This window comes from Coloeus monedula (genome assembly GCF_965178545.1).
Source record: "Coloeus monedula genome assembly, chromosome: 27".
Lineage (NCBI taxonomy): Eukaryota > Metazoa > Chordata > Aves > Passeriformes > Corvidae > Coloeus > Coloeus monedula.
In genome coordinates, this window is record NC_138807.1 from 3,936,734 (window position 1) to 3,964,106 (window position 27,373).

At 64.5% G+C, this 27,373-nt stretch overlaps 3 protein-coding genes across 3 annotated transcripts; 2 read left to right on the forward strand and 1 right to left on the reverse strand.

Annotated features, from left to right (window-relative positions):
• On the forward strand, positions 1–7,641 carry FSTL3 (follistatin like 3). The gene is made up of 5 exons (XM_082298098.1): positions 1–109; positions 2,051–2,236; positions 5,032–5,247; positions 6,262–6,489; positions 6,580–7,641. The coding sequence occupies exons 1-5, from the start codon at positions 52–54 to the stop codon at positions 6,630–6,632; spliced, it is 741 nt and encodes a 246-aa protein (XP_082154224.1). The 5' UTR covers positions 1–51; the 3' UTR covers positions 6,633–7,641.
• A 2,068-nt stretch (positions 7,642–9,709) lies between these two features.
• On the reverse strand, positions 9,710–11,390 carry PRSS57 (serine protease 57; the record flags this gene model as incomplete). The annotated part of the gene is made up of 5 exons (XM_082297764.1): positions 9,710–9,889; positions 9,973–10,233; positions 10,736–10,880; positions 11,062–11,215; positions 11,321–11,390. 5 exons carry the CDS (start codon positions 11,388–11,390, stop codon positions 9,710–9,712), a joined length of 810 nt encoding a protein of 269 aa, XP_082153890.1.
• A 1,033-nt stretch (positions 11,391–12,423) lies between these two features.
• PALM (paralemmin) lies at positions 12,424–26,907 on the forward strand. The gene is made up of 9 exons (XM_082297847.1): positions 12,424–12,553; positions 19,433–19,481; positions 20,482–20,562; positions 20,653–20,783; positions 21,971–22,088; positions 22,245–22,266; positions 22,530–22,592; positions 23,633–23,764; positions 25,106–26,907. Exons 1-9 carry the CDS (start codon positions 12,549–12,551, stop codon positions 25,669–25,671), a joined length of 1,167 nt encoding a protein of 388 aa, XP_082153973.1. The 5' UTR covers positions 12,424–12,548; the 3' UTR covers positions 25,672–26,907.
• The last annotated feature ends 466 nt before the right edge of the window (positions 26,908–27,373 follow it).

Below are 27,373 nucleotides of genomic sequence, written 5' to 3' on the forward strand. Positions count from 1 at the left end.
GGTCACCGGAGCGCCCCGGCCCGTCCCGGCCCGTCCCCGCCCGGCCCGGCCATGCCGCTGCGGCTGGCGCTCTGCCTGCTGGCGCTCTGCAGCCCCGCCGCCGCGCACGGTAAGAGCCACGGGGGTCCCGATCCCTGCGGCGGTCCCGGCGCAGTCCGCCCGCCCGCTCCGCCCCGGCCGCCGGTAACGCCGCTCCCGCCGGCAGGTGTTCGGGGCGGGGGCGGCCCGGCCCGGGGTCGCGGCGCCGTTATCGGGCGGCACCCCGGGACACCGCTGTCCCGTCCCGCAGGGCGGATGCCGGGCTCTCGGCGGCGCAAACCCGCTTTACCGGGAGGAGCGGCGGCCGCCGGGTTCCCGGCGGTGACGCTCGGGTGTCCCGGTCCCCGCCGTCCCTCCGTCGGGCGGGTCCCGTGGCTGCGCGGCGGGAGCGACCGCCCGGGTCCCGCCCGGCCCCGCTGCCGCGTCCCGGATCGCGGCGGTGCCGCTGCCCGACCCCGGCATCCCGCACCCTCGTGTGTCCCGGGGGATCCCCGTTCCCGGGCTGCGGGCGGCACAGTCGGCTCGGGACTGCGTTTCCCCAGTGGGACGGGCCGGGAGCGGGGCCGGTCCATGACCGGGGTGGGGAGTACGGAGCTTGGACCCTCCCGGTTCCGCTGCCGGTGCTAGCGGCTTTCGCCGTGCCTGGGCGGCGTCGGGACAGTGGGAGACGCCGTCCCAAGACCCCGGACCGGGGCTCTATCAGCCCGTCCCAGCACCTCGAAGCCGTGCGGTGCTGCCGGTGTCGCCTCTCCCGCAGCGGCGCGGGAGTTTCCACCTTCCCTTCGCACGATGCTGAGTGTTCCGTGGGGAGCGGGGGCCGCGCGGTGTTGTAACGGGAAATTGGGCTTGGAAGAGCAATTGGACAAATCCGTGCAGGATAAAACCCCGATGCCAGCCGCGTGCTGGAGCGGCTGGTGCTGCTCGGGGTGTCCAGGCGCTGCTTCCCGCAGCCCGAGGGTTTGCTCCATCCACGGGCTGGGAGCCCCGTGTGCTTGTGACCGAACCAAAATCCTGTGCGTGGGGAAAGAGGGGGGCACAGGGGGTCTAGGGCGGGGGCGGGCTCCGCTTTGGAGCAGGGTGAATCCTGCTTAGGAGGGGAGCGACTCCCGCCTGGCAGCGCAAGACCCGTCCCTGCCCCCATCCCTCCCTTCCATCTTTCGCCGTTTAGCAAACCTCAAGCACAGCTAATGAGAGCTCGAACCCAAATAAGCGTCACAAGAGGCTGGTTTGCAGAGGCGGAAATTGCAAAGAAATCACTCACAAAAAAAAAAAAAAAAAAAAAAAAATCATCTAACTGATTTGCTGGTGGGTCACGGAACAAACAGGCTTTTGAGTCAGAGGGATCCGGTGCCGCGGGTCTGGCCCAGACCCAAGGGCTGGGGCAAGTGCCCTGTGCTCCAGCTGCTGGCTCAGATGCTCCTTGCAGAGGCCGTGGGTGTCGGGCTCCCGTGTCAGGGAAAAATTCCATCCCTCCGTGGGGCCACTGGCACATGCCAGGAGATCCAGCCCTCACGGCAGCCACCCACTAGCCTCACTCTGTCTGCTGCCCTGGGCTGGGACCCCCTCTCTGTGGGGCCAGGCAGAATTTGGGCAGAGATGCAGGCAGAGCAGGGCAAGGGGGAGGCAAGCTGCAAGCCCAGACCCTGGTTGGCAGGCTGGGCATCTCCCAGAGCATCACGGGGAGTGCTTGGATAGCTGGTCCCTCCCTGTGGTACAAGTGCTGGATTTGGAGCCTGTTGGCAGAAGAGGGCTGGCAGCAGGTCGCAGGCATTGGGGTGGCCATGGGGGCACTGAGTTGCCATGCCAGGGACCCTTGGGGATGCCTGCTCTGGGACAGGTCTTGTGCCACAGAAGCCAGCACAGAGCATCTCTAGGTTCCTCAACTCATCCCAGGAACTGGAGTGATCCCTGTGCCTCTGCCCCAAGGTGGTCCAGCCACAGCCAGGATCTCGCTGCCCTTCACAGGGGCTCTGGCACAGCAGGGATCCCTCACCCTCTGCCCTCTCCACAGGTGGAATCTGCTGGCTGCAACAGGGGAAGGAGGCCAAGTGCACCATGATCCTGAAGACAGGCGTGACGTGGGAGGAATGCTGTGCCAACGGCAACGTGGACGTGGCCTGGTCTAACTACACCTACCCAGGCAACAAGATCAGCCTGCTGGGCTTCCTGGGGCTGGTGACCTGCCACCCCTGCAAAGGTGAGCGGGCTGGGGGGGGGTGAGGGGCTGTTGTAGGGCCGAGCTCTGCCCAGAGAGAATGTGTGGAGCCCTAGGGGCAATACTTAGAGTCTGCAGCTCCGGCTGATGCAGCAGCACAGAGCTGGGCTGCCCCTCACCAGACGGGGCTCTCCTTGTTGGTCTGGGACAGCACAGGGACCCTGGGGACTGCTGACCCCATGCTCCTGCTGCTGCAGCTCCTGGACGGATGCTGCTGTGGATCAGGGCTGGCGGGACAGCCTGTGTCCCCCGGCTGCTCTCGTTTTGAGTGTATTTTAGTTGCTCTCCCAGGGGAGTGGGATGCATGACCCAGGTCTTGGCTGGGCAGCCAAATGCAGGGAGAGGATCTGGGGCTGGCTGTTCCCAAGTTAACCCCTCTGCGCTGGGGCCTCCCTCCCCTGCCCTCACCACGGCTGCTCAGAAGGAAACTTCATCAGGTTTTTCTAAGGAAAAAAAGATCTATTTCTTCCCCTCCGTTGCCCCTCGCTCCTCCCAGCGCGTGTGTGAAATGGCTTTATGTAACGGGCAGTTCCAGAAGTGGAAACTCTCCAGCTGTGAGTTCCAGCCCCGCCAGATGTTTTGGCGTGTGCCAGAGCTGCGGATCCTCCAGCACTTGCGTGGCTGTGTGAGAACACGCTCAAGGACCTGCTGCCCGCAGGAGGCAGGAGCAGGGCTTTGGAAGGTCATGTTGTTATTTGCTTAAAGTGGAAAAGGTTTTTAACAAAACCACTTCCCCCAGTGCCCTGCACCCCTCAGCACTGCCACAATGGCAGCTCCTCAGGCCCGTCCTGCTGCAGCTTGGGGTTGCACTCTGCACCAGCCAAAAGCTGAGCGAGATCCTGGCCCTGGCCCCATCACTGCTTGGAAGGAGCTGGGAGCACTGGGACCCTCTCCAGGGGCTCCCCTGTGCTGGAGGCAAAGTGCAGTGGGGACGGGCAGCCCTCAACCAGGAGTCTGCACCCACCTCACTTATCTCTGTCGGGAGGCTGGGGGACACAGTGGGGACTGCTATTGGCCACAGACCTTGGTGGGGGCTGCGTTTCCTGGGGTTTTTTGGTGTCTGGCAGCAGGATCTTTGAGGAAATCGCTAGAGAGCCTGGCCAGCACGTGCACCACAACCCCCCACCCGCAGCCAGCCCCTGCCTGTCCCATCCAGATGGAGCTGGTGCTGCTCCTCACCAGGCTCCAGAGGCCTTGGAAGAGGGCGGATAAGAGGAGCTGTGCTCCCACTCCCTGGGCCTGTGAGGCTGGGAGAGGTTACTCCAGGATAAAGTGGGCTGCAGCCGGGGCAGCCAGGGATGGTGCTGGCCGGACCCTGGGGGCTCTGCAAATGGGTCTCTGGGGGGAGGTGGAATTCCTGGCTGCAGCTGCTGGGGACACCGTGTCCCCCCCAAGGACCCAGTGCAGGGGGAAGCCAGGCTGCAGGGTTGGGGTCACGGGCGGATTCTCCAACTGCTCCAACTATCCCTTGCTGGGATAGTCTGGATGATCGGACTCTGCTCTGCTGGCAACATCTCAGAGTGGAGGGTGATGAGGGTCTCGTTTGCTCTGGCAGCTCTGGGACATGGAGCTGTCCCCCTCTGTCCTGGGGTCCCCCAGTCTCAGTCTTCTCTTCCCTGAGACAGGCCCCAGCTATGGAAATCAGGGAGCAAAATGGGAAAGTGTTTCCCAGCAGGGAATTTCCCCCAGGGACAGCTGAGCCAAGCAGACAAGGAATTTCCCCTTCCTCCTTCTCCTTCTTCTCCTCATCCTCCTCCTCTTTCTCTTTCTCCCTTTCCTCCTCCTCCATGTCTCCTAAGGTGGCCCACCTCCCACAGGGAAATCCCCCTCTGTGCCTCCCAGAGCTCCCAGCACACACCCTGTCTGCTGGGATCCTTCCTGCTGGGGGTGAATCCCCATCTTGGGAAGCCTTTTGGTCCTGCCCTGCGCTTCTCTTCGTGGCTGCTGATAGGTCCCGGCATTGCCTCTGTCCTGGGAGCTGTGGGGGCATTGGGTCCTTTTGGGATGAGGGATGTTTGTGCTTTGGGAGGCAAAGGGGAGTCCAGCTGCCCCAGCCAGAGCCCCCTATCCCTGCTGCTGACCCCTTTGCCTCTCCCTGCAGAGGCACCAGTGTCTGGGTCCCTGGACACCAGGATGGGCCCCTGCTTGGAGCTGGCAGCCCCTCTCCATCCCCGCCGGCGTGGGCACGGTCCTGGGGCACTGGCAGGACCCCCTGAACCTGGCCCCCGCGCTGGCCGGGAGGTGACCCGGGGGGACAAAGCATCTGCCTGTCTGGGGACCGGCGCTGGCTGCTGCCTCCCGCTCTTGTGTTCCAGTCACGGAGCGAGACAGGGCCGGGCATTGTCTGCTGGGAGCGGCATTCCCGATCGCCCGGACAACTCGCGAAGTTCCCGGCTACTTCTGGTGGAACTGAGGCCTTGTAGAGATAGATTTTTCCATTGCACAAGAAAAAGAAATGTCTCCTTCCAAAGAATAAATAGATGGGAAGCAGTGAGCGAGCTGGTGCTGAGCAGAGCCGGGGCTCCGGCTGGGGTGAGCACTGGAGGATTGCGTGGAGTCGCAGCCAACGACCTGCTCCTTGGAGGAGCTGAGCAGATCCAGATGCTGCTGGGCCAGCTCGGCGTCAGCACATGTGCCGTGACCCGGGGGCTGCTTGGGACCACAAGGGCAATGCTGTCCCACTTGGTGTCACACCGTGGGGCTGGGCAGGACGGACCCTTCCCTGGTGGGGGGCAGCCAGTGCCGCGTCCTCATGTGCTGCTGCCCTCTGTCCCCAGAGAGCTGCGAGGGGGTGGTGTGCGGCCCCGACAAGGTCTGCAAGATGAAGCACGGGCGTCCCCAGTGTGCCTGTGCCCCCGACTGCTCCAGCCTGCCCCGCAAGCTGCAGGTCTGTGGCTCCGATGGCTACACCTACCGGGACGAGTGTGACCTGCTGACGGCCAAGTGCAGAGACCACCCCGACCTCGAAGTGATGTACCAGGGCAAATGCAAAAGTAAGGTGCAGTCGTGTCCCTACCCCACTGCGTCCCACCCCCATCCTGTCCCTGTCCCTGTCCCCATTCCCTGTGGGACAAGGAGGGAAGCTCTGTCCTGGTGCAGGGCCCTGCAGGACATGGATCTCAGTGCCCTTTGAGGGGACACTGCAGCTTGTTGGTGCAATGGGGTTTGGCCTTGCTGCGGGCTGAGCAGTAACAGTCCCTAAAATGTCATTTACAAACGTCAAGCCCCTTTTTTTCCTCTTTTGTAAAGAGTGCAGCGATCCTCCCAGCCCTGCCAAGAGCTGTCAGAAGGATTATGGTTATTTTTCCAGCCCTCCTTTCTGGAAGGCTTTGCTCTGGACTGCGCAGGAAAACATGGGGCAAGAAATGGGAGTTGGGAGCTGCAGATGCCAAGTCTTCCAATCCATCAGGGAAAGAGAGGAGGGTGGAGGGACGATGGGGGTGCATGAGCCTCCACCCGCTCCAGCAGAGCCCCGGGCAGGGCCTGATCCTGCTGCGCAGGCTCCCTCCACCCCCGTGCACCCTCGCTCCAGCGCTGGGTCGGGTCCAGGGTGACCCTGCCCTTCCCTCTCGCCGAGGCCAGCGCGGCGGCTGCCAGCCTGGCCGCAGTGGCTGCTGCTTTCCTGCCAAGGCACCTGCGTGCGGCCGCTGGCCCAGCCGGGTCCCGCTGCGCCGAGCGGGCTCAGCCCCGCGCTCCGCTGCTGCAGCTGGACCTCGGCTCCTCCCGCGCGGCAAAGCTCGGGCCAGGGCCGAGCCCAAGGGCTCAAGGTCATGAGCTCCCTTGCGCTCAGGATGCCGACGCCTGCCAGCCCCTGACCTTGGGAACAGCACCCATGGGGGACATCAGGACCCTCCGGTCCCTAGCTCTGCTCTGTCCCCTGGTAGGAAAAGGTGGGAAGGGACTGGGTTTCCCTGGGATGATGCCCAAAGCCTCCCTGGGGTTCTGAAGGAGCTGTGGGAAGGGGGTGGCTGTTCCTGGGGTCACTCCAACGCTGTGTTTCCCTGCAGAGTCCTGCTCCAGCGTGGTGTGTCCTGGCACCCACACCTGCGTGGTGGACCAGACGGGCAGCGCCCACTGCGTGATGTGCCGGACGGCCCCCTGCCCCGAGCCCACCAGCCTGGACCATGCCCTGTGCGGCAACAACAACGTCACCTACCCCTCGGCGTGCCACCTGCGGCGAGCCACCTGCCACCGCGGTCGCTCCATTGGCGTGCGCCACTACGGGAGCTGCTCAGGTGAGCAGGGCAGGGCAGGGGGCAGCGGGCACCGACCCCCAGTGCCTGCTTGGCCCTCACACCCCCCTCACCACTTCTCTCTGTTTCCAGCTGCGGCCAAATTCTCCGCAGAGACGGACAGCGTGGAGGAGAACTATGTGTGAATCGTCCCTCGGCCGAGCCGGAGCCGGGAGACAGGGGCATTATGTGTATATTGTACAAACCATATACCTGATATTTATTAAGATAAAAAGATCCTTATTTATCCCTGTGTATGTTAAGCAGTCGCAGGGGGTTCCATTCCCATCCTGCTGGCCAGGGAGCAGGGGAGGGGGCTCGTGGCCGGAGCAAGGCCGTGCTGCCCTGGGATGCTCCGGTGCCCGGCAGAGCTCTCCGCTGGCCGGTGCCCTTCCTTGCTGCTGGCGCGGAGCGGAGGGGTGTCCGTGGGCCCCCCCCACGTGTCCTTGGCCGGCAGCCCTGGGCCTATTTATTTTTGGATTAATTCTCGGTACTCTGCTGACGTTTCTGGCCAGGACCTCGAGGTCTAGAGGGAATCTGCGCTTTCGCCTTCCCTGAGGGGCTCGGCCCCAGCTGCCAGCGGCAGGAAAGGCAGCGCACGCTGCATCAGATTGGAGAGAGATAGATATATATTTTTATATATATTAAAAAAGTATATGTATGTTATTGTCTCCTAAAGTTTCAGCATGTGTGTGTTCAAACGGATTTCAGTTTAGGTTTTCCTAGGCCCACTCAGACCAGGCTCCCACCATCTTCAGAGGCGACGCCAGTGCTCAGAGGGCTGCAGTGGCAGCCCTGGCTGGGGGGCACAACTGTCCCCCTACCCAGAGCCCATCGCCTGGGGCAGCTGCCCCCAGCCCTCCTAATCCCTGCCTGCCAGAACAGCTTTGGGCACAGCCCAGGCTGCGGGGGGAGCTGGCCCTGTCCATCCCCCCCGAGGACCCCTCACCGCGGCTGCGCGGCCCCACACCCCCTGCTCTGCCCACACCTGTATTTATTTTTACTCCTTCTCTCATTTCTTCTGTTGTCACCTGTGTAAATACCAGCTCAGCTCTGACACCAAAAAGCTCTTGACTTTATATAAATATCATATATATATTATATGTAAAAATACCTTATTTTCTATTTTTGTATGATTGGGTTCTGACCCCCAAGGCAGACACTTTGGGAACATCCACATTCCCTCTTCCATATTGTTGGGGCATTTTACGGCTGTGTTATGATTTGGATTATAATTAAAAACCAGAATAAACACTGGTGCATGTCCGGTTTTGTTGGGCAGGTTCTGGGGTCGCAGGAAAATTTTCCTCCTTGGGGCTGTGCATCCACACCAGGGTCTGGGGATGTGGGGAGCCCCCCGCAGCCACGAGGAGCCACATCCCATCTGCTCCAGCTGCATGCTGGGGTTTTCCGAGGCTGCTCTGTGCGGTGGGAGGGAAGGGGAGAGCGGGGAAGAGCAACCCGCGACGCAGATAAATCTGTTCCCAATCTCGGGCCGTGCCATGAGGGTTTGGTATTTCACAAAACAATTCCTGCCGGTAATTGGGTCCCGATGTGGGATGTTTCCCGGGCGGCCGCCTGCGGCTTGGCACGCTGAGCTCCACGGGAACTGCTGCTGGATCCCCCTCGGCCACATCCCCTGTGCCGGGGGCCGGCATGGCACAGCCCCTGACCCCCTGCCCAATCCCTTCAGAGCCATGACCAGCCCGGGAGCGCATCACACAGAATCGTGGAACCATTTAGGTTGGAAAAGACATCTCAGATAACCCGGGGCGGGCATGGGGAGGGGGGGTTCTCCTACAGCCCCTCTCTGCTCGCCCAGCTCAGCAGTGTCCCCCTGCTTTTGGGTGTAGGGGAGTTCTCAAAACACTGCCCATGCCTTTCTAGGTGCCACCACACGCGGTGGTGTGTGGGCTGGGGTTCCTCCACGGCCGCCCGCAGTGCTTCCTGCCCACGGCAGCTCCCGGTCCTGCCCGCCCCGCCGCAGGGTTTGGCCCCCGGAGCGGCTGGCGGGTGGCTCCGTGCCGAGCCCGCGGGCACGGGCTGCGGCAGCAACGGCAGCTCCTGTGATGAGCGGGAGATTTCGGCTTCCAAAACACGGCTGTGAGTCAGGCGCCGCCTTCCCACCGGTTTTTGGGTGGTCTGGGACAAGCCGGGACAGGCGCCGGCTCTCCAGGCTCCCTGCCAGCGCGGATGCCCTCGGGCTGGCAGTCCTGTCCCGGCATTCCAGGGGGTCTCTGCCCCACGCTGTCACTGCCAGCACCCCACAGGGATTTGGGATTTCTTTGGAGGCTGGCAGCCTGGCAGGGGTCTGTTCTCTGCTGGATGTCCCCAGGGCCACCGATGCCTGCGGCTTGCATCTCCTGACCCCGCGCAAGGCCCTGCAGCAGCCACGGCGTGCCAGCAATTTGCAGATAAAACAAACATCCAGGAGCAGGGAACGTCTGGGTCTGTCCCCGGAGACACCGGGCAGAGCCACGCGTGTCTCAGCCGAGACCCAGCAGCAGCTCGGCACACGTCTGCCGGCCACTGCGGGCACCCAGCTCCCCGTCTGCACGCGGGGGAGGCGGGTGAGGCTCCCGACGGGATCCCTGTGGGCTCCGCCAGCGCAGCTGGGAGCCCGCCTGCCCCCGGGGGGAGTCTGTGGTTCCCCTCTTTGGGGGGTCACGTCGCGCGGTGGGGAGGGTGCGGTGTGGGACGGGATGGAACAGGATGAGGCGGGATGGGATGAGACGGGGTGGGACGGGATGGGGAGCCACACCCCGGCGGGAAGGCAGCTGGGGATGCTGCTGGGGTGGCAGCACCTGGATGCAGATCCTGGCTCCTCTGGGGCAGGGCCTGGTCCTGGGTGGGGGCTGCACTCCCTTCCTTCCTCCTGTACTCCCTGCTCCACCCATCCGTCCCCAGGACAAGTCAGGGGGACCAAAACACAGAGGGGGAGCAGTGGGATGGGGACTGAGGGTTTATTGAGGAAGGTAAACGTCGCCACTGTGAGAGGATGCACGAGGGGCTTCTGGTGCAGCTTAGGGGGGACATAACACCCCTTGCCAATGGGCAGAGGGGGGCTCCTGCCCTGATCTGGGTCAAGGAGCCTGGAGCATCAGCTCCCAGCCCTGCCAGAGCTGGAGGACGCGGAAGTTCTAGCCCTCTTCTCCCCTCCCATGAGACGTCTCGGCCCCTCTTCCCACAGCCTGCCTGCCCCCTGGACTCCCGCCCAGCCACGCTAGGGCTTCAGCCACCCCTTCCGATGGTGGGACCCTCGCACAATGTGATGCACCCAGTCAATGTAGTTGGAGATCTTGGTGTAGATGTCAGGGAAGCGGCGGTCCCCACATCTCTCCCCAGAGAATGAGACGATGCCATAAACCTTTTTCTTGAAGACCAGGGGTCCCCCGGAGTCACCCTGCAAAATGAGGGGGTGGGAGGGAGAACTGAGGGTCTCCCAGTGGGGGCCAGCGTGGGGCACGGGGCCAGGGGTGCACTCACGGCGCAGACGCCCTGCAGCGTGGTGTTGCGGCTGGCCCCGCACAGCATGTTGGCCGAGACTTTGCCCCTCCACAGTGTCCGGCAGAGGCTCCGCTTGACAATGGTGGTGTTGGTCTCCATCAGCTCGGTGGGCTGGTCTCCAAAGTTGGAGGTGTCCCCCCAGCCCATCACGTAGCAGACAGTGCCGGGCTTCAGGTCGATGTGTGGTGAGGGCAGGCGGATCCGTTTCACGAACTCGTTCAGCGTGGCTGACCTGTTCAGCTGGGTGGGCAGCGAGGGTGGGGGTAGCTTTGCTGCTGGGGCAGAGCCCCCCAGCTGCTCCTGCCTGGTTCTCCCTCACATCCCAGCTCACTGCTCCTGCTGACACCCCCCAGCCCTGCTCTTCCCTCTTCAGAGGCTGGGTCCCTCCCTGTCAGCCCCTCTGCACTGGTCCCAGTCTGCTGCAGAGACTGGCTGCCCGAGAGCTGCCGATCGGACAGAGTCGGTGTGTCCTCAGTGCCTCTATCACACCCCATGGCGCGGTCCTGCTTCTCCGGAGAAGCACTGACATCTAGTGTCGGCTCGGCCCCTCGTGGGGCACCCCACCTCCTCCCGGTGTCCTGGGGCCGTGGGGCACCCAGCCTCCCTCTCGGTGCTCCGGGGCCGTGGACGCCCCACCTCCCTCTCGGTGCCCCAGGGTTGTGGGACACCCCACCTCCCTCTCGCACCCCAGGGCTGTGGGATATCCCTCTGCCCAGCTGCTGGGTGCCCAGTGCAGACTCACCCGGAGCAGGCGGATGTCGTTGTCCACGGCACGGAGGTTGTAGAGTGGGTGGGCGATGGACTCGGCCACGCTGAAGACCTGCTGGGATGCCTCGGGCTCCTGCAGCCGGTGGGCTCCCAACACCACACGCACCGAGGGGCTGCGCCTGCAGCCAGGGGGGTGCTGAGAGGGCGCTGCTGTGGCCATCGGGGAGGGCGGGATGGCTGGGGGACTCACGGGGGCACAGGTGGGAGGGGGCAGCTTAACCCCTTGGGATGGGGTTATTGGTGCTAAGGGGCCACACCATGTCCAGGGGGGCACATGTCCCACGTGGGGACAAGGCTCACCTGGGAATGAGGCAGTGGGCAGCTGTCATCACCCACTTGGGCCACACCAGGAAGCCCCCGCAGATGTGCTGCCCGTCCATCTGGATGGAGGCGATGAAGGGCCAGGAATGGGGCACTGCCGCCTTTCCCCCGATGATCTGGCTCCCCTGGGTGCCTGGGGGGTGCAGGTGATCGTTGGCCTCCCCTGTACCACGGGGGAGTCCAGGGTTCCTATCTCCCACCCTGGGAGCCTGCCCTAGCACCCCAGCTGTCCCGTTACCTGCCGGGGCCAGAGCTGGGAGCAGGATGGAGCCTCCCAGGCTGAGGATGAAGAGCCCAGCTGTGACCATGGTGGCACAGAGCGGGCCACTGCCACCGCTGCTGGGGCTGCTCGGGGTGGGGGTGCTTAAATCCCTCCAGGGGCTGAGCCTTGAGATGTGGGCGGGTAGTTCCCTCCTGCTTCCTCCTCTCCAGGGTGTTGCTGCTTTGTGCAATTCGGGGGATGGGGGGCCCTGGCAGCTCCGTGCGGCTTCCCCCGGAGTGGGAGATGGGGAGCAGAGCAGCTTCTCGGCCCTGACACCTCTTGTGCCTTGAGCTAAGTGGGATGAAACCCCTCTCCGCAGGGAGGTGGCAGCAGCGGGGCCCCAGGACATCTCCCAGACATGACAGTGTCCCCGGGACTGCCGTGGATAACACAGGGACTGTGCTGTGCTCCCATCCAAGGCCTCTTTCAGCCCCTCCAGAGCCCCACTGGCTCTGGGATGATGCTGTGGGCAGAGGGGCAGTTTCCTCCCTCTGTTCTGCACCAACCTGGAGCGCAAAAAGGGGTGCAGGGGGTGGGGAGCATGGGAGTGGGGGAACATGCTGACCCCCACGGCAGGGCCAGGCTTGCTCTGGAGCCAAGTGCAGAGCTCTTGCCCGGCAGCGGGCAGATTTCCCAACGGAGGGTGGCTTAGGGCTTCCTGTGGCAGTTTGCCCATTGTGGCCGTTGGGTTGGGAAATGGGGGAGCGGAAAGGGGGGAGCAAAGAGTCGGTGGTTCCTGGAGTGGGGCAGCGTGGAGCGGCTGCATTCACAGGAGGGGGTTACACACTGACAGGTTACACACGGAGCGGCTGTGAATGCAGCCCCTCCAACCCGCCCCGCACCGGGCACTGCACAGCCAGGACCCGCTTCGGGATCCCCAGCAGCAGCCACAGCTCCGGGGGTCCCCGAGGCCGGGCGATGGGTGGCGGCAGTGGCGGGCCGGGACCCGCCTGGGACCCCCAGGAGCAGACGAAACCCCGGCGCGCCCCGAGGCCGGAGATGGGCGGCGGCAGTGGCGGGGCGCGCCCGGCAGACGGAGCTGTGCGGGAGGGAGGCGGGAGCACCGGCGCGGTCCCGACATCCCTGCGCATCCCGCAGCCCCGCCGGGGATGCCGCCGCCCGCCGGGCCCTGAGCGCCGGGACGCCGGCGGCCGCCGGCTCCGCTCCGCCACCCCCCACTCCCGCCGGAGCCGCCGCCGGGACCATGGAGTGAGTACCGGAGCCGCGCCGGGACCCCGGCACCGGGCCGCGGTCCGCTCGGGCCCCGCCGGCCGAGACCGCAGTACCGGGGAGGGGGGAGCGGGGGCCGGAGCTCGGGACCCCCGCGCCGGGGCTGCGGGAAGCTCGCTCCGCCGGCTCACGGAGCTCGTACCGGGGGCTCGTACACCCCCGATGCCGGGGCTGGGCAATCCGAACCTGGGGTCTCATATCCCCCAGCTCCTGGGGACTCAGCACCCCAAAACCGGAGGCTCGCATCCCCCTGATTCTGGGGATTTAGGACCCCAATACTAGAGGTTTGTATCCCCCCTATGCTGAGGCTTGGGACCCCAAAACCGGGGGTGAGGTTCGCATCCCCCCAATGCCTGGGCTTGTGACCCCAAAACTGGGGGCTCATATCCCGCCAGATACTGAAGCTCAGGACCCCAATACCGGGGGCTCCCATCCCTTCGGTTCTGGGGCTCGGGACCGCGATTCCAGGGCCTCCTTCCCCCCAGTGCCTCTCAGCAGGTGCGGCCCCTCCCCGGTCCCTGCCCCGCCATGGGGTGCTGGAGCGCCGGCTCGGGGGGCAGCAGCAGAGGCCCCGGTGAGGGTGCGAGGGGTGCAGAGGGTGCGGGGGGTGTCGGGGCTGGCAGCGGTGCAGGAAGCGGGGGGGTGGGGAGGGCGTTTATTTTTGTGTTTTGAACCTGTTGTTGCTGCTGCGTGTGGTGGGGTGAGTGGGTGGCAAGAGCTGCGGACCCCTCCCTGCACTGCACCCCCAGCCCCTGCCCAGGGACCCGGCTGTGGCCAGGGGATCCTCATGAGCCGGGTCCCACCGGAGAAGTCTGGACAGATGGACACTCTCCGACCCCGGCCTCATCCTTTGTGTGTTGCGGTGGGGCCCTGCCCGGTCGCTGGGAGCTTGGAGCCGGGTGGGTGGGGGAAGGACGGAGCAGGCAGAGGCCACTAGGGGCTTGTGGTCATAGACTGTCCTACCCGTGTGCTGGTTTTGCCCCTCAGGGACACCAGCAGCTGGTGCCAGGAGGGCATAGGGCTGGGTGGCTGCTCGAGGTACTCAAGCCAGTGCTGGCCCTGTCTCACCCAGGCCTTTCCTTCCCTCCCGTGGCTCTGGTCCCCACCGTGGCGAACACCCCAGCACCGCCTGGGTTTGGCACTGGGGGTTCCTAGGGCACCCAGCCAGCTCGGGGTCAGCCACCCTCTGCTCCTCACCTTGCACTGATCCACTTGCCACTGGCTACCGAGACAACGCGTGCTCAACAGGTCCCTCTCGCCACTGCCTGTCTCCCACCTGGGAGCCCCAAGAGGCCATGGGGCACTGGCAAGGGGTGGGGGTGTCCTGGGGCCAGAGTGGGCTCTGGCTGATTTGGGGCTGGGAACTGAGCTGGGGGCACCAGTGGGGATGTGGGGATGTTTTGGAGATTGGGGTGCAGCAGCTGCGGGACTGAGGAGGCAGAGTGCTCCCTGTGCTGCTGGAGGGGCCGGAGAGCTGGCCAAGGCAGGGCCACGGCTTCGGGCAGCTCCACGGCGCCTCAGTCCCTCAGGAAGAGCCTCTTTGGGGAGGAAAACGTGCGTGATTTGCCAAAAGGCAGCAGCGAGGGGAAGGGCAGAGCCGAGGGGTGTGACGTGCCCTGGGGAGGGGGTGAGGAGCTGCCGGGCTGGACTCGGGCTCTCCTGAGGCATCCAGGGCTGGGGTTGAGGTGGGGGATGGTGCCAGACAGGATGGTGGCTCCTGCCCTTGTGCTCCACACGCTGCCCTTCACCCCGCTCTGAACCGACCCTCCCAGCACCTCATTTGCACCCGTGGAGTGGTGCAAAGGCTTTCCCCTGCCCGCTCCACACACTGGACCTGCCAATGTCTCTTTCTTTTGAGTGAAACTCACGAGTGACCCCGGGTGAGGGGCACAGCCACAAAGCAAAACAACACAACCCCCCCAGCCACTCAGCTCCAGAGCCTGGCCGTGGGGCTGGAGGATTAGGAGGGTCCCAGGACAGCTGGGGACATGGCGAGGTGCTGCCTTGCTGTTGGCCCGGCAGCCAACGGGTGTTGGGACGGGCACTGCTGCCTTTGCCTTGGCTCCCGTTTTTCCTTGGCACCAGCTGTAGTTGGAGGAGGGTCCTGGCTGCCACAATCCACTGGTGCCCAGGGGGGTTTGGCAGAAACTTTCCAACTCTGGTAAAGGCTGGGCTGGTCCCACTGGAGCTGCTCATGTGCCCTCTGCTCCCACTGCTGTCAAGCGTTCATGAGCAGCTGGAGATCCTGCATCTCACATCTGGCTGCTCTGGTGGTTTGTCTCAGTTGCTGCTCTCCCCTTGGCTTTGAGGGTCTCCTTGGAGAGAGGGCTCTCCTGGTCCTGCCTTCCCAACCCTGATCCGAAGCTGACATTTGCACCCAGGGGAAGGAGGGAGATTTCTACCTGAGAAATAACCCATGCGTCCTTTGGGAAAGGACTCAAGACCCTGCTCTCTGCTGGCATCCAGGGAGAAGCGAAACCCAGGCCAGACCCCGCTGCCTCCTGGCCATGTGCAGGGAACCAGAAGGGGTCAGGTCTGTCCTGTCCCTGTGTGCAGCCAGAGGAACGGCACCGTCACCTTCGCAGCTGTCCTAGAGGAGGCCATAAATCTCCACCAGAGATGGCCCCACAACAGCACCCAGCCCTGCTTGGGGCTGGCAGATCATGGGGGTTCAGAGTTCAGCTGCAAGCGGGGCCTCTCGGCTGGACCTGCCTTGCTGGCAGGAACTGGAGCAGGTTTCCTGGGAAGCCGCCGGTGTCAGTGTTCCTGCTTCCTGGCCAGAAACAGCCCCTTTCCCTGGGGGGTGGGGGTTCATGTGGCTGTCGCTGTGCCGGGAGCTGTGCTGGGAGCCGTACCGGGGCTCCAGCAGTGGAGGTGCCAGAGGAAAGCTGAGGAGGTGCTGTGCCCTGGGACAGGGTTGAGTGGAGGCGCCAGGACTGGGGCTGGAGGCACAGCCCAGATTCCTGAGTCTCTTCACTCCATCCGGAGACAAGCAGCCCCCAGGTCCCAGACAGGAGCCACCGTCAGGGGCAAGGATAAGCCTGGAGGAGGGAGAGGAGCCGGGTGGATCCTGCTCCAGACAGGTGTTTCCTGGTAGAGCGTGGCTGGATGTGGGTTGGGCCCAGCCCCTGGGCTTGGTGCCGAGGACTGAGCTCCTTGTGGGTGTCAGGGCTCACAGGGGTGCCTGTGCCAGGATCCATGTTCCCGCTGGCTCCTTGGAACATCATGTGTGCCTGTGTTCATGGCATTGCTGTGGAAAACCACACTGCCACGCAAGAACAGGAACCCAGCGATGGCTGGTGACAGGAGACAGGTGCCGCATCCTGGCCAGCGCCAGGACTGCCCATCCCGGCCAGCTGGTGCTGCCGGGTGTGGGGAACGGCCAGCTCCACTCTCATTCATGAATCGTGGGGGGAGTTTCCTGGTGTAGCCTTGCTCCTCTAACTGGAAGGGAGCTGGAAACCCAAGTGTTTGGAGGGCACTTGAACCATTGTTTGAAAGATCTGTAATTTTCCAATCAAACTCCCTCCCCAAGCCTCCGTTCATCAAATATTCATGGGATCCATTTTCTCCTGGCACTCCCAGCCCACGTCTCAGCCCGAAGAATCAATCAGGCAGCTCCGCTTGCTCTAATGCATCTGCGTTTTCGGTAGCCTGGGGCTGCCATCTCCTCCCCCCGCCTCCCTCCGTCCCTGTCCCCTCCCCGGACAGCGGCGATGGCTCGGGCTGCGCAGGCAGTGGGAGCACGGGAAGGAGTGGGAAGGAGTGGGATGGGCGCTGGGGTGATGCAGCAGCCGCAGGGGGAGGCAGCCACACTGTGGGGCAGGGCAGGAGCAGCCCCCCGCCCCGTCCCAGGACCTGAGCAGGGTCCCGACCCTGTGCTGGGCACGCTGCTCGTTGGCCGCGCGGATTTCTGGCCGTCCTCGCCGTCGCCGCTGCCGCTGATGCATTTGCCTTCATGGTCGATGCATGGCGGCCCCCGGGCGGCTGCAGCAGCCCCCTCCCCTCCCTTCCCCGCCCCTCCTTTCCCTCCCGCGCCTGCCATCGGGGGCGTTCGATCCCGGCCCCGCTGTTCGTGGCTTTGTGACAGAGCTTTCAGCCTCCCCACGGCCGCGTCTCTCCGGGCCCGGCCGAGGGGCCCGGCTCCTGGCATGGGAACGGTGCTGTAAATCAGTGCTGATCCCTCCACTGCCGCCTCTACCACAGACCCGGGGCCTGTGCAGGGGTGGTGCCCATGCAGGGCGCTCTCCTGCATTCCCCCAGCTTGGAGCTGAGCGGGTGGGAAGGGAGCGGAGGTCAGGAGGGCAGAGGAGCAGCTTGAAACGGCTCTTCGCACATTTGGATGAGCTAATGGGAAAAAACAGAGGAAGGCAAATAAACATTATTGTTTCATGTCAGGCGGGAGGAGACAAAAGGTCACGGGCTTCCCTTGTGATGGTGGGAAACGGCAGCATCAGCAGGGCTGGAAAGAGCTGGAGAGCCAAGGGAGAGCGTGGGCGCGTGCACGGGCGTGTGTGCGCTCACGTGTGTGTGTGGGTCCAGCCTCGGCGCTGGGGACTGCTGCTGGGAGCTCCCAGGGCATCATCCCCCATGTCCCTGCTCCTTCTCCCTGCTCCTTGTCTGGGCTGGTGGTTCCTGAGGAGCTCAGCAGCCCCGGGATCACCTTCCCGCCCTTCCTGGCACCCAGGATGGTTTGGGAGCACCAGAACCCCCTAAGGAGGCCCCAGTGATGCCACGGCTTTGGCCCGCCAGTGCTGCCGGGGTGCCAGGCCTGAGGAGCGGCGTCCCAGCCCCGGGGGGCCCCTTGGTCCCTCTGCCACCACAAGTATCCCCCCACATCCCCTCGGCACTCGCCCGTTGCCATAGCGCCGTTGCCATGGCGCTGTTGCCAGGGAACCATTGCCAGGGAACCGCCTCCATCAGTCACCGGGGCCGGCGGCAGCGGGGCCCCATCACACCGACCCCCAGAGACAGGTCATGGCAGGCAGGCTGGGGCTGTTGGGGAGCGTGGGACCCTCTGCCTCTACCTCAGTGCCTGGTCCCAGCAGGCAGGGACTGGGGGTGCCGGGGTGATCCCTGCTCAGGCGCCCTCGATGGATCAGAGCCCCCAGGGCAGGGGCTGAGCAGGCTGGGAAACTACAGCAAGGGGCATCCAGCCTGTTTTGCGTCTCTCCCTGGGCCAGGAAGATTCCTGGCGTCTGACCTGGGAATGTGGAGACTGTAGCAAATAATGGAAAATAAAGAGGATGGAGGAGGGAGGAAAAGCAGAACAGAATGTTTCAGGAATGCTGTAAAAGTTTGGATCCATGGAACAGGGCAAGATCCGAGAGAGAAACAGGGCCCAGTTCAACGCCCTGCGAGTGTGGGGTGCCAAGAGCTGGACTGAGGGGACCTGTGGCCCCACACCAGGAGGGAGCCCACGATGAAAGGCAGCCCTGGATCTGTGGGGCTGGTGAGGGACACACAGGACACGCGGGTGTGCGACTGGTGCCGTGCGCCTGCGCCGGTGGAACAGTCACAGCGTCGCTGCAAACAGCACGAAAATAACCACCACAAAAGCGACACCTTCCCGGTTTGTTTTCCTGGCCTGGATTTTGCGCATCGCAGGGATCCCCAGGGTGTGGGGTGAGGGGAGGACGGCAGCTCTGAGCAGCTCCCAGTTAATTGCTGGCTTCGAGGAGGGAGCGGGCGGGGACAGGGGCTCCTCTCACCCTGCAGAGCCCGTTTGAGTTGTGGCAAAGCCCGTGTGAGGGCACACACATGTGGCTGGCATGTGAGATCAGAGCCCAGGGTGTCATGCGTGGGGCTCACCACTCCAAGCCCACCCTGTGTGTAAAACCATCTTCAGCAAACTCCCTTCCTGGGAGTGCGGAGTCCACCTCTCTGTCCCTTGCTAGGAAGCAAGTGGAGATGATCCATCGCCTGACAATACCTCAGTGCCTCCCACCCTAATTACTGCCACAGCTTAAGCACTTCGTTAGCACCGTCTGGCGAGCAGCCAGAGGCTCCTGTGGTGCTGGAGCATCCTGGTCCCAGCCGGCCCCACCAGCCACCCCAGCCCCACTGCGGCTCCCGGCACTGAACCTGCACCTGATGCTCCGTGGCACGGGGGCTCTTGCCAGGCCCCGGGGGCTGTGCTGCTGGTTGGACTGGCCCGGGTCACCACACCACGGGGACACAGGAAGGCGGGTACATGGGCAGGTGGCTGCGGGGATGGGGGACGACCCCTCCTTGCAGCACTCCAGGGCTGGGTGCACCTGGCAGAGCTGTACGGGGCCGGAGAGGCGGCTGCCACCGGCAGCATCCCTGGCACGGCTGTGGCAGCCCGTGCTGCAGAGGCAGGTGCTGGGCCTGGAACACGGATGCCATCGGGAGCAGAGCCTGTTGTCATGTGTGTGTCTGAGTGTGTCTGTGCACATGTGCGTGTGTGTGCCTGTGTGTGCAGCCCGCAAAGGTCACTGTCCGGGAAAGGTGTCAGCAGCCAAGAACGGGCTTGGAATGGAAAGCGTGAGCCAGATTGGAACGCAGGGGCGGCCAGAAGCGTCCCGCTCCAGCCCCTCCGTGGTCACGGTTTCCATCTGCGCCATGGCAGGAGTGGGTCTGGATGAGATGAGTCCTCCAGGTGCTGGGCAAGGCGCCTGTCCCGGGGGATCTGGGAAGGACAGGGGCCAAGGGGTGCCTGGAGGAGCCATGCAGGTGAGGGGTGCTTGGCTCAAGGGTAGCATGGAGGAAATGGCCGGTGGAAGGGAAGGGCTCAACCTTTGTCTGTGTGCCACAGAGTCTGGTTTGCTGGTTGCATGCTGTCCCAGTCACCTGCTGCTGGTGTCACCCCTCACTGCTACTCTCTGCTCTCTGCAGGGTCGTGGAGGCCAGCACCCTTCAGCAGGAGAGGCTGCAGGCCATCGCGGTGAGTCCCTGCTCAGGCCAGCATCCCCACATCCCCAAGCCATCGCCTGCAGCACATGGGGCAGACACCAGCGGGGAGGAGGGTGCAGGTGCAGGAGAGCTGGTGCAGGTGCTCAGCCCCAGACCGGGGGTCCCCAGCAGCTGAATGAGGACTCAGAATGGCCTGTGCCAGTGTGTCCCTGTGGGGGCTCTTCCTGGGGTGTCAGATCCGGCACGGCTTGGCTGCACGGTTGAAACAGGGACAGAGCAAGCAACAGGCAGCTGGGAGGTTTAATTAACGAAGCAGCGCCTTGACGAGCCCCAAGTGAGGGAAATGAGTGATGATTCCCCCCCTCCCCTTCCCCAGGAAGGGCTGAGGATGGTGCTATCCAGCCATGCCCGTCATGGGCACTAGTAATTACATTAATTAGCGAGCAGTCGGGGGCCGCGCTGAGCAACCCCTCCCAGCACAGAGCAGGGCACAGGGTTGGTTGAAGCCACTGCTGTCCCATGGCAGCTCCCCTGCCCACCCCTGCTCTACGGCAGCCCCACTGCCCAGCCCAGCCCAGCCGGCAACCGGCCGATCTCGGCCGCACAAAGGGCAAATTGTTCTGGACCAGAGGAGAAAGCGCCGGGTGACGCGTCCGGGCTGGGTCTGACTCTGCTGAAATGATCTGGAGCAGCCCCAGGACGGGTGGCGGAGGGGGGCCGGACGAGGTAGAGGCCGCGGGGGCTCTTTCCCCCCGCGCTGGCAGCTCGCTCAGTGGGGCCGGCCGAGGGGAAGGTGACATTTTGAGATGGTGAACAGAGCCCAGGCTCTGCCCCAATTTCCCTACGCCCTCAGTGCCTCAGTTTGTCCCGGAGAGGGCAGGGACGTGATACCGTGGGGTGTTCCCAAGGCTGGTCTCGCAAATCCCTGTCCCCAAGGGCAGCCCCTTGGCCCCGCTCCTCCCTGCCCGGCCATGCCCGGTGCCCATCCCCTCCCCTCGCCGACCCCGGCTCCGCCGCTCCCGTCCCTCCAGGAGAAGCGGAAGCGTCAGACGGAGATCGAGAACAAAAGGCGGCAGCTCGAGGATGACAGGCGGCAGCTGCAGCATCTCAAGGTGAGGTTCCCCTGGGACCCCCAGGCTGCCTCTGCACCGGGGAGCCCCCGGCTGGGGAGAGCAGGACCGTGACCCCCTTCTGCTCCCCAGTCCAAGGCTCTGCGGGAGAGATGGCTCCTGGAGGGGGCCCCAGCCTCTGCCTCCGAGGAGGAAGAGGCCATGAAGAAACAGATGCAGGAGGATGAGGTGAAGACCAAGGAGCTGGAGGAAACCATCCAGAGGTAATGGGGCAGGTGTGGAGCCAGATGTTGGGGTGCAGTTAGAGTGAACCTGCGTCCCTTCAGAGACCCCTGGGCAGGCGGGTGCTGAGATTCAGGTGGATCCCATGTGCTGGGCACAAGGCAGGGTATGCTGAGCTTGGAGCTGATGAGAGAAGAGGTGCCCCCACGGTGCTACCAGGGCTCACCCTGGACCCTGAACCCTGGCTGGGTTCTTGCCAGCTTTTGTCCAGGGGCTGCAGCCAGACCCAGAGCCTGTCCAGCCCTGCGGCCCCTCTGAGCATGGACATCCCCAGCTGTGCTCCCCAGCCTCTGCGTCAGGTATTAGTGGGAGCCACAGGGTGGGGGGCCTCGGGCTGGGATCCCCGGGGGGCTGCTTGGTGCCCAGCCCCCGTGATGGCAGGGTGCTGCCTCCCACAGCCTTCCGTCCCCATCGTGGTGGCTCAGCCCTTGAGAAGGGGCAGGGGGGGAGCCTGAGAGGGAGATGCCTCAGCCCCTGCCCAGCCCCCTTGTCCCTGGGCAGCCGCAGGAGGGGGCCCGGAGCCCCGGCTCGGAGGTGTCCCGGCAGCGCAGCAGGAATGCAATCAGTCACGGTGGTGCCGCTAATTACCGAGCATCGGTGCAGAGAAGGGTCAGGCACGAAGGGGCCTTTGTGTCCGGCTAATGGCGCGGTGCATTCCTCCGCCGGCGCCGTGTGAGGAGCCCGGGGGAGCTCTGCCGGGGGCAGCTGCTGCCGCGCCAATGCATGGGGACTCCCCGGACTTCTGCTGCATCCCAGTGGGGCTGTGCTGCAAGGCTGTGGCTGGAAACAGGAGGTTGCCCTCATGGAAAGCTCAACCAGGTTTTGGGTGACACGTGTGGGAGCAGAACGATGATGGAGCAGCCTCGCTCTGGCCACCAAGTGAGGGACCACAAGTGTGCAGGGGTCAGTCCCCCTGCCCAGTGCCCACGGCGGGGTCTCTGCCATCCACTTGGTGCTGAGCCCATTGGCTTTTCTCCTGCAAAGAGACAATGACAGCCATGCCAGAGCCTGTCTCTCCCTGCACCCCGTGAGCCCGGGGACAATTTGTGTTTCTCCTCTCCCCCGCACTGTGTCACTGGCCTGTGTTCACAGGTCTGCTGTGGCTGCCTGCAGCACAGCTACCTGTCCCACGCTCCCCTCAGCCTCTCAGCCCTGACTCTCCCTGCAGGCTGGAGAAGGAGCTGGAGACGCTGGAGAACAGCAGCTCAGTGGCTTCGACCAAGGAGAACCTGGCAGAGGCAGCAGCCAAGGAGGAGAAGGCTGAGGCTGTCCCCAACGCGCAGAAGGTGGGCACGGCTGCTGCCCATGGGCAGGGCTGCCAGCAGTGGGCTCGGGGTCCCTGGCCCTGGTGGGGATGGGTGGGTGTGTGGGTGGTGGGTGTGCAGGCAGCGGGTCTGTGGCGGGTCCCAGCAACTCTATAACCTCTCCCTTCTGTTTTGCAGAGTCCCCTGGGCACAGTTAAGGGTAGGTGAATCCTGATTGCCTTCAGCCGTGGTTCAGCGCCAACCATCCCCTCCTGCTGCCCTAAGGCTGGGGCCAGATGGGTGGGGAGAGACAGACAAGAGCCCTGTCCCCAAGTCCCCTCCTGGGCAGTGGTGTCCTGCGGCGGGGGAGCCCATCCCAGGCACCAGCCATAGGGGTACACACTGCCCTCCCTTGGGCCTGACCCATGGGCACACCAGGCGATCGTTTTGGCTCAGGGGGTCGTCTCTCCTCTCCATCTCCAGCTGACAAGAGGGTCTCCAGCAGCCCCATGAAGGCAGTGGAAGGCAGTGACATGATGAAGGCGGGTAGGTGCCCACTGCCCTGGGAGGAGCGCTCCTTCCAGGCTGCTTCCCCCTCCCCTCCGCACCGCCCTCGGCTCGCTGCCACCGCAGCCGCTCCCTGCCGTGCCGCTCGATGCCTTTCCAAGCCCAGGGCAGAGAACATTCGTCATTGCAATCACAGGGTTTGGTTTTGCTTCCACCCCACGGTTGGTTCGTGGCTCAGGGTCTCTCCACCTCAGCCCCATTCCATGTCTCTGCTCCAGTTTCATCCTTCCCGCTCTGTTTGCAGCTTCTCTGTGCAGGGGTGAGGCAGCAGTGTTGGCTGCCAGCACGGCTGACCCTGTGCGAGGCCCTGGGGCTGCTGCCACAGGGAGCTACAGGGCACACGGGGCCAGGCTGCCTGAGCTGGGGGGGCTGCAGCCGCCTCTGCTGCTGGAGGGGTTTGCTCTGGTTTGGGGCAGAGGCTCAGACCAGACCACAGCACCAGCATGGAGCAGAGCCTGTTTTGGGATCCTTGGAGCTAAGCACCATGCACAGGGCTGAGGGGACCCTGCTGCTGGCAGGGACTGGCAGGAAGGAGAGATGCCAAGAATCACCCATCCCATATGGGGGCAGAGGGGCTGTCCCAGCGCCAGCACCCTTGGTGGGGGTTGCACCTCTATGAGCACGAACCTGGCTCCCAGCCTGGGCCCCATGGCCAGCACTGCTCACTGGCTGGACAGATGGACATGGCTCAGCCCAAGAACCACAGCAGCCATGGAGGTAAGGTGATGCCAGCAGCACCAGGATGGCAACGGTCCCGCGGGTCCCGGGAGGAGGGATGTGCCGGGGATGTCGCACCCGCCTCTGCCATTCACCGCTCCTCGCTGCCGCCTTGCTAACACCGCTGAGCCCTGCTGAGCACCACTGAGCCCTGCTGGGCACCACTGAGTCCTGCTGAGCCCTGCTGAGCCCTGCTGAGCACCACAGCGCTACCGCCACACGCCGTCCCGCCGCCAGCCGCAGAGCAAGGGCCGGGGAGGGCCGGGGCTGCTGTAACGCGCACTGTCCTCTTTGTGTCCCAGCCATGTACTCGGTGGAGATCACAGTGGAGAAGGACAGAGTAACTGGGGAGACCAAGGTCCTGTCCAGCACCACCATGCTCCCCCAGAACCACTGTCTGCAGGGGGTCAAAGTGTACGAGGATGAGCTGAAAGGTATGGGCCAGCCCACGCCGCTGGCCGCTGGCAGGAGTTGAGGGCAGGGGACGAGGGAGCGGCCACCTGAACATCCCAGCGGGCACCCAGCAGGGTGAGGAAGTGTGGGGGCTGTTCCTGACAGCTTTACCAGCTCTGTGAGGGCAATCCCTCACCGACTGCAGTCCAGTGGATCGCAGGATCGTCGTGGCAGCATAGTGTGGATGGTCCAGGTGGGCCAGCCCTGGTTTGCACATCGTGACCCTGCACTGCTGGAGAGCAGAGAAGAGGATCTGTAGTGTCCAAGACTCAGGAACCTGTCCCATGGGCAGGGAAGGTGCACTAGCACCGCTCTGGCCTGTCCCACAGGCTGGCAACGGGGAGCGTGGCTGACGGGTGTGGTGGAAGTGCAGCAGCAGGGACTGGTCTCTGCAGCTCCTGCTTTTGGGGACATCTGGGAACCTGCTCCAAAGGGCCTGGTGAAACCCAAGGGACCATTGTGGTGGCAAGAACCAGCCATGGAAGTGGGGCTTCTTACTGGGAGCTGTGGTGGTTGAGTGGACCAACCGCCTCTTCAAGGAAAACTCAGCGCAGCGCTCCCGTTCAACCCCCTCCCTGTGGCCATGGCCGTGCTGGCCCTGCCAGGCTGGCCACTGTCCCTCACTTGCTGGCTGCCCACTGAGGCAGTTGCACTGACCATCACGTCATGCCCCAGGTCAAGTGGAAAATGCAACAAGCCCTTGGCCACTCTGGCCGTGACGCACATCTCCCCCTCCGGTGCCACAAGCAGCCGGCACAGCACGCCGGGGTGGGAGAGCCCCGGCTCCTCCGGGCACAGGGCCACCGGATGTAGTGGTCCTGGTGGATGTGGCAGGAGGTGGTGGGAACACGGTGGGGCAGCAACTGCCGAGCATCACTGAGGTCTCAGAAGGGGCAGGGGTGACCTGGTACACAGTGTCACGTCAGCTCTGGCCAAGCCAAACGCCAGCAGACGCCGTCCCGCCATGGGCAGCTTGGCCGGCTGTCAGTGGCCTGGCAAATGGCCGCGGCTCCCGCAGGGCTCGCTGAGCCTGAGGCTTCGGGAACAGCTCCTTGCATTGGGCTTTTATTTTGGTCTCTCTGGCTGCTGTCAGGCAGGAGCCAGGTGATGAGAGAGGATCTGGCAGCAGGTCCGCTGAGGGGAGGGTTGGGATGCTGTGGGGAGTCCCAGCCTCAATGGCAGGACCTTTGGAGAGGGGAAGGGGCTGCTCCCTGACCACACAAGAGCCGAGGCTGAGTGGGTCATGCCAGCAGGAGCTTTGCCAGGTCATCTTGTGCCCCCATCCTGAGCCCCCCTCACCCTCCCTTCTCTTGTCCCCGCAGTGGTGCATGCGGTGACCGCCGAGGATGGGGCCCTGCAGAACGGGGCCCACCCCCTCAGCTCCTCCGAGGTCGACGAGCTCCTGCACAAGGCGGACGAGGCCACCCTGAGCGAAGCTGCCGGGCGCCAGACCCCAGCCAAGGCTGGCATAGGGGGTGGCAGCGCCCCGGGCAGCCAGAAGCCAACGCCGCGGCGGGAGATCACGGGGCTGCAAGCGAAGGTGCCACCAGGCGAGGGGACGGAGCCCAGCCAGGAGCAGCCCGTCACCATGATCTTCATGGGCTACCAGAACGTGGAGGATGAGAACGAGACCAAGAAGGTGCTGGGGCTGGAGGGCACCATCAAGGCAGAGCTGGTGGTGATTGAGGACGCCGAGAGCAAGCCGGAGCCGGCACACAAGGACCACACACCGCCCAACGGCACCGCGCTGGAGCCGGCGGCTGCGCAGCCGCTGGGTGAGGAGGGTGCGGGCGGGCAGAAGCCGGGTGCCAACGCCACAGATGCCAAGGAGGCCGAGCAGGAGACAGACGTGAAGAAGCAGCGCTGCAAGTGCTGCACAGTGATGTGAGCCCCCGCCGAGCCCCCTCCGCCCCGGCCCCTGCTCGCCAGGCCCGGCACACCGGGCTTCCCCCCCACCGGACACAGACCCTCTTTCTGCAGAACCGGGGAGATCCAACATGGTGCCAATGGGGCCGCAGCGGGCAGCGGCGAGTGACGGCCGTGGCAACACTCGCTCCATCTGCTCGATGCCAGCCCCGCGCTGCCCCCCACCAGCGCTGCCTGTGGTAATTTATTAGTGACCCCCCCCGCCCCACAGTGCGCCCACCCCACCACAGCCCGGCCTCATCCCCACCTGCTGCCGGCACCGGGGCCTTTCCCTGTGTCACCGACCTTGTCCCACTCGCCGTCGGAGGATGGAGCCGCCGGGCAGGGGGTCGGAGGACGACACTGTGTCCGTAGATGACTCCCCGGGAGCCGCCACCAGCGGGACCCACTCTTAGCCCAGCCCATGGTGGGCATCGGACCCAGCCCCGTGCCAACCCCTCCCTCTGTGCCTCCATCATCCGCTTCTCCAGCGGGGAAAGGCCTGGGTCTGTTCCCCCCTGGCTGCCTATGGACATCTCTGCTCCATCTCATGTCCTCATCCCTGTGGTCCCGGGCTCCTCACGCCCTCAAGGACGGAGCGCGTCCAGGCAAGGGCAGGGCCTCGAGGGCAGCTCCCTGATACTTGGCTGTGGTAACGGCTGGGGCCATGCGGAGCTCCTGCAGGGTCAACCCAGTCTGTCCCCAGGCCTGCTCTGCTCCTCCCGGGTTCAGCTTCACGTGTTGGAGCCCGTCACTCTGGTGCTGGCAGTGACAGCCATTCCTCTGTCTCAGCTGCCAGCCGGTGCCACTGGGCTCTGCCAGCCGAGGGGGCTGAACTGTGCTGTGGCCACTGCTCGTGTCCTCCTGGGGCAACGGCAGCGAGAGAAGGAAGGGGAATGCGGCGGGGCCCAGCCCTGTGGGACAGGAATGGGGTGGGGGTTCCCGTGTTTCCTGGTGGCAGCAGGAGTGTGGCCCAGCATCCCATCCCCTTCCTGCCTCTGCCGCTCAGCAGCAGCAGCTTCGCAGAGCCACGTTCTGGGGTCCTGGGCTGCAGCATTGGGTCCCCCAGGGGAGTGGGGCAGCCCAGTTCACCCCAGTACTGGCACTGGGAGCTGCCAGGGGTCCGGTGTCCCACAGAGGGCAGCCTCCCTGCTGCCCCACCGCACACCCCAGCCCTTCAGTGGGGATTTCACCACCAGCACCAGCGTTTCCTCCTCACTGAGACCAACTGGGGCAGGCGGGGGGGGGGGGGGGGGGCCGTTGTTTTTGGCACCCAGTGCCCACATCAGCTGCCCCTGAGCTGCAGCAGCCGGGCTGGCAGTGCCCAGACACTTGTCCAGGAGCCACCAGCCAGGGTAGAGATCCTTGTTCGAGTGTGAGAGGGTACCTGTTGCTGTGAGGCTGGGCAAGTCCCCAGGGATCCCCCAAAACATGAGTGGAGCAGCATCAATGCTGCCCAACCCACCAGGACACGGCTGGTTGAGCAGCCAGGGATGGGGCTCAGCTCCCCCAAGGCCTTCCTTCCCCCACATTCCCCTTGTGTGAGCAGTGACACCCCCCCCATCCCCATGACATCCCAGTTGCCCCCCAGTTACCACCCAGGCTGCAGTTTTCCCCCCCAGTAGAGTCATTGCAGGGCTGGGGGAGTGAGGGGGCTCGTGGTGCCACTCTTGTCCCAAACCCCA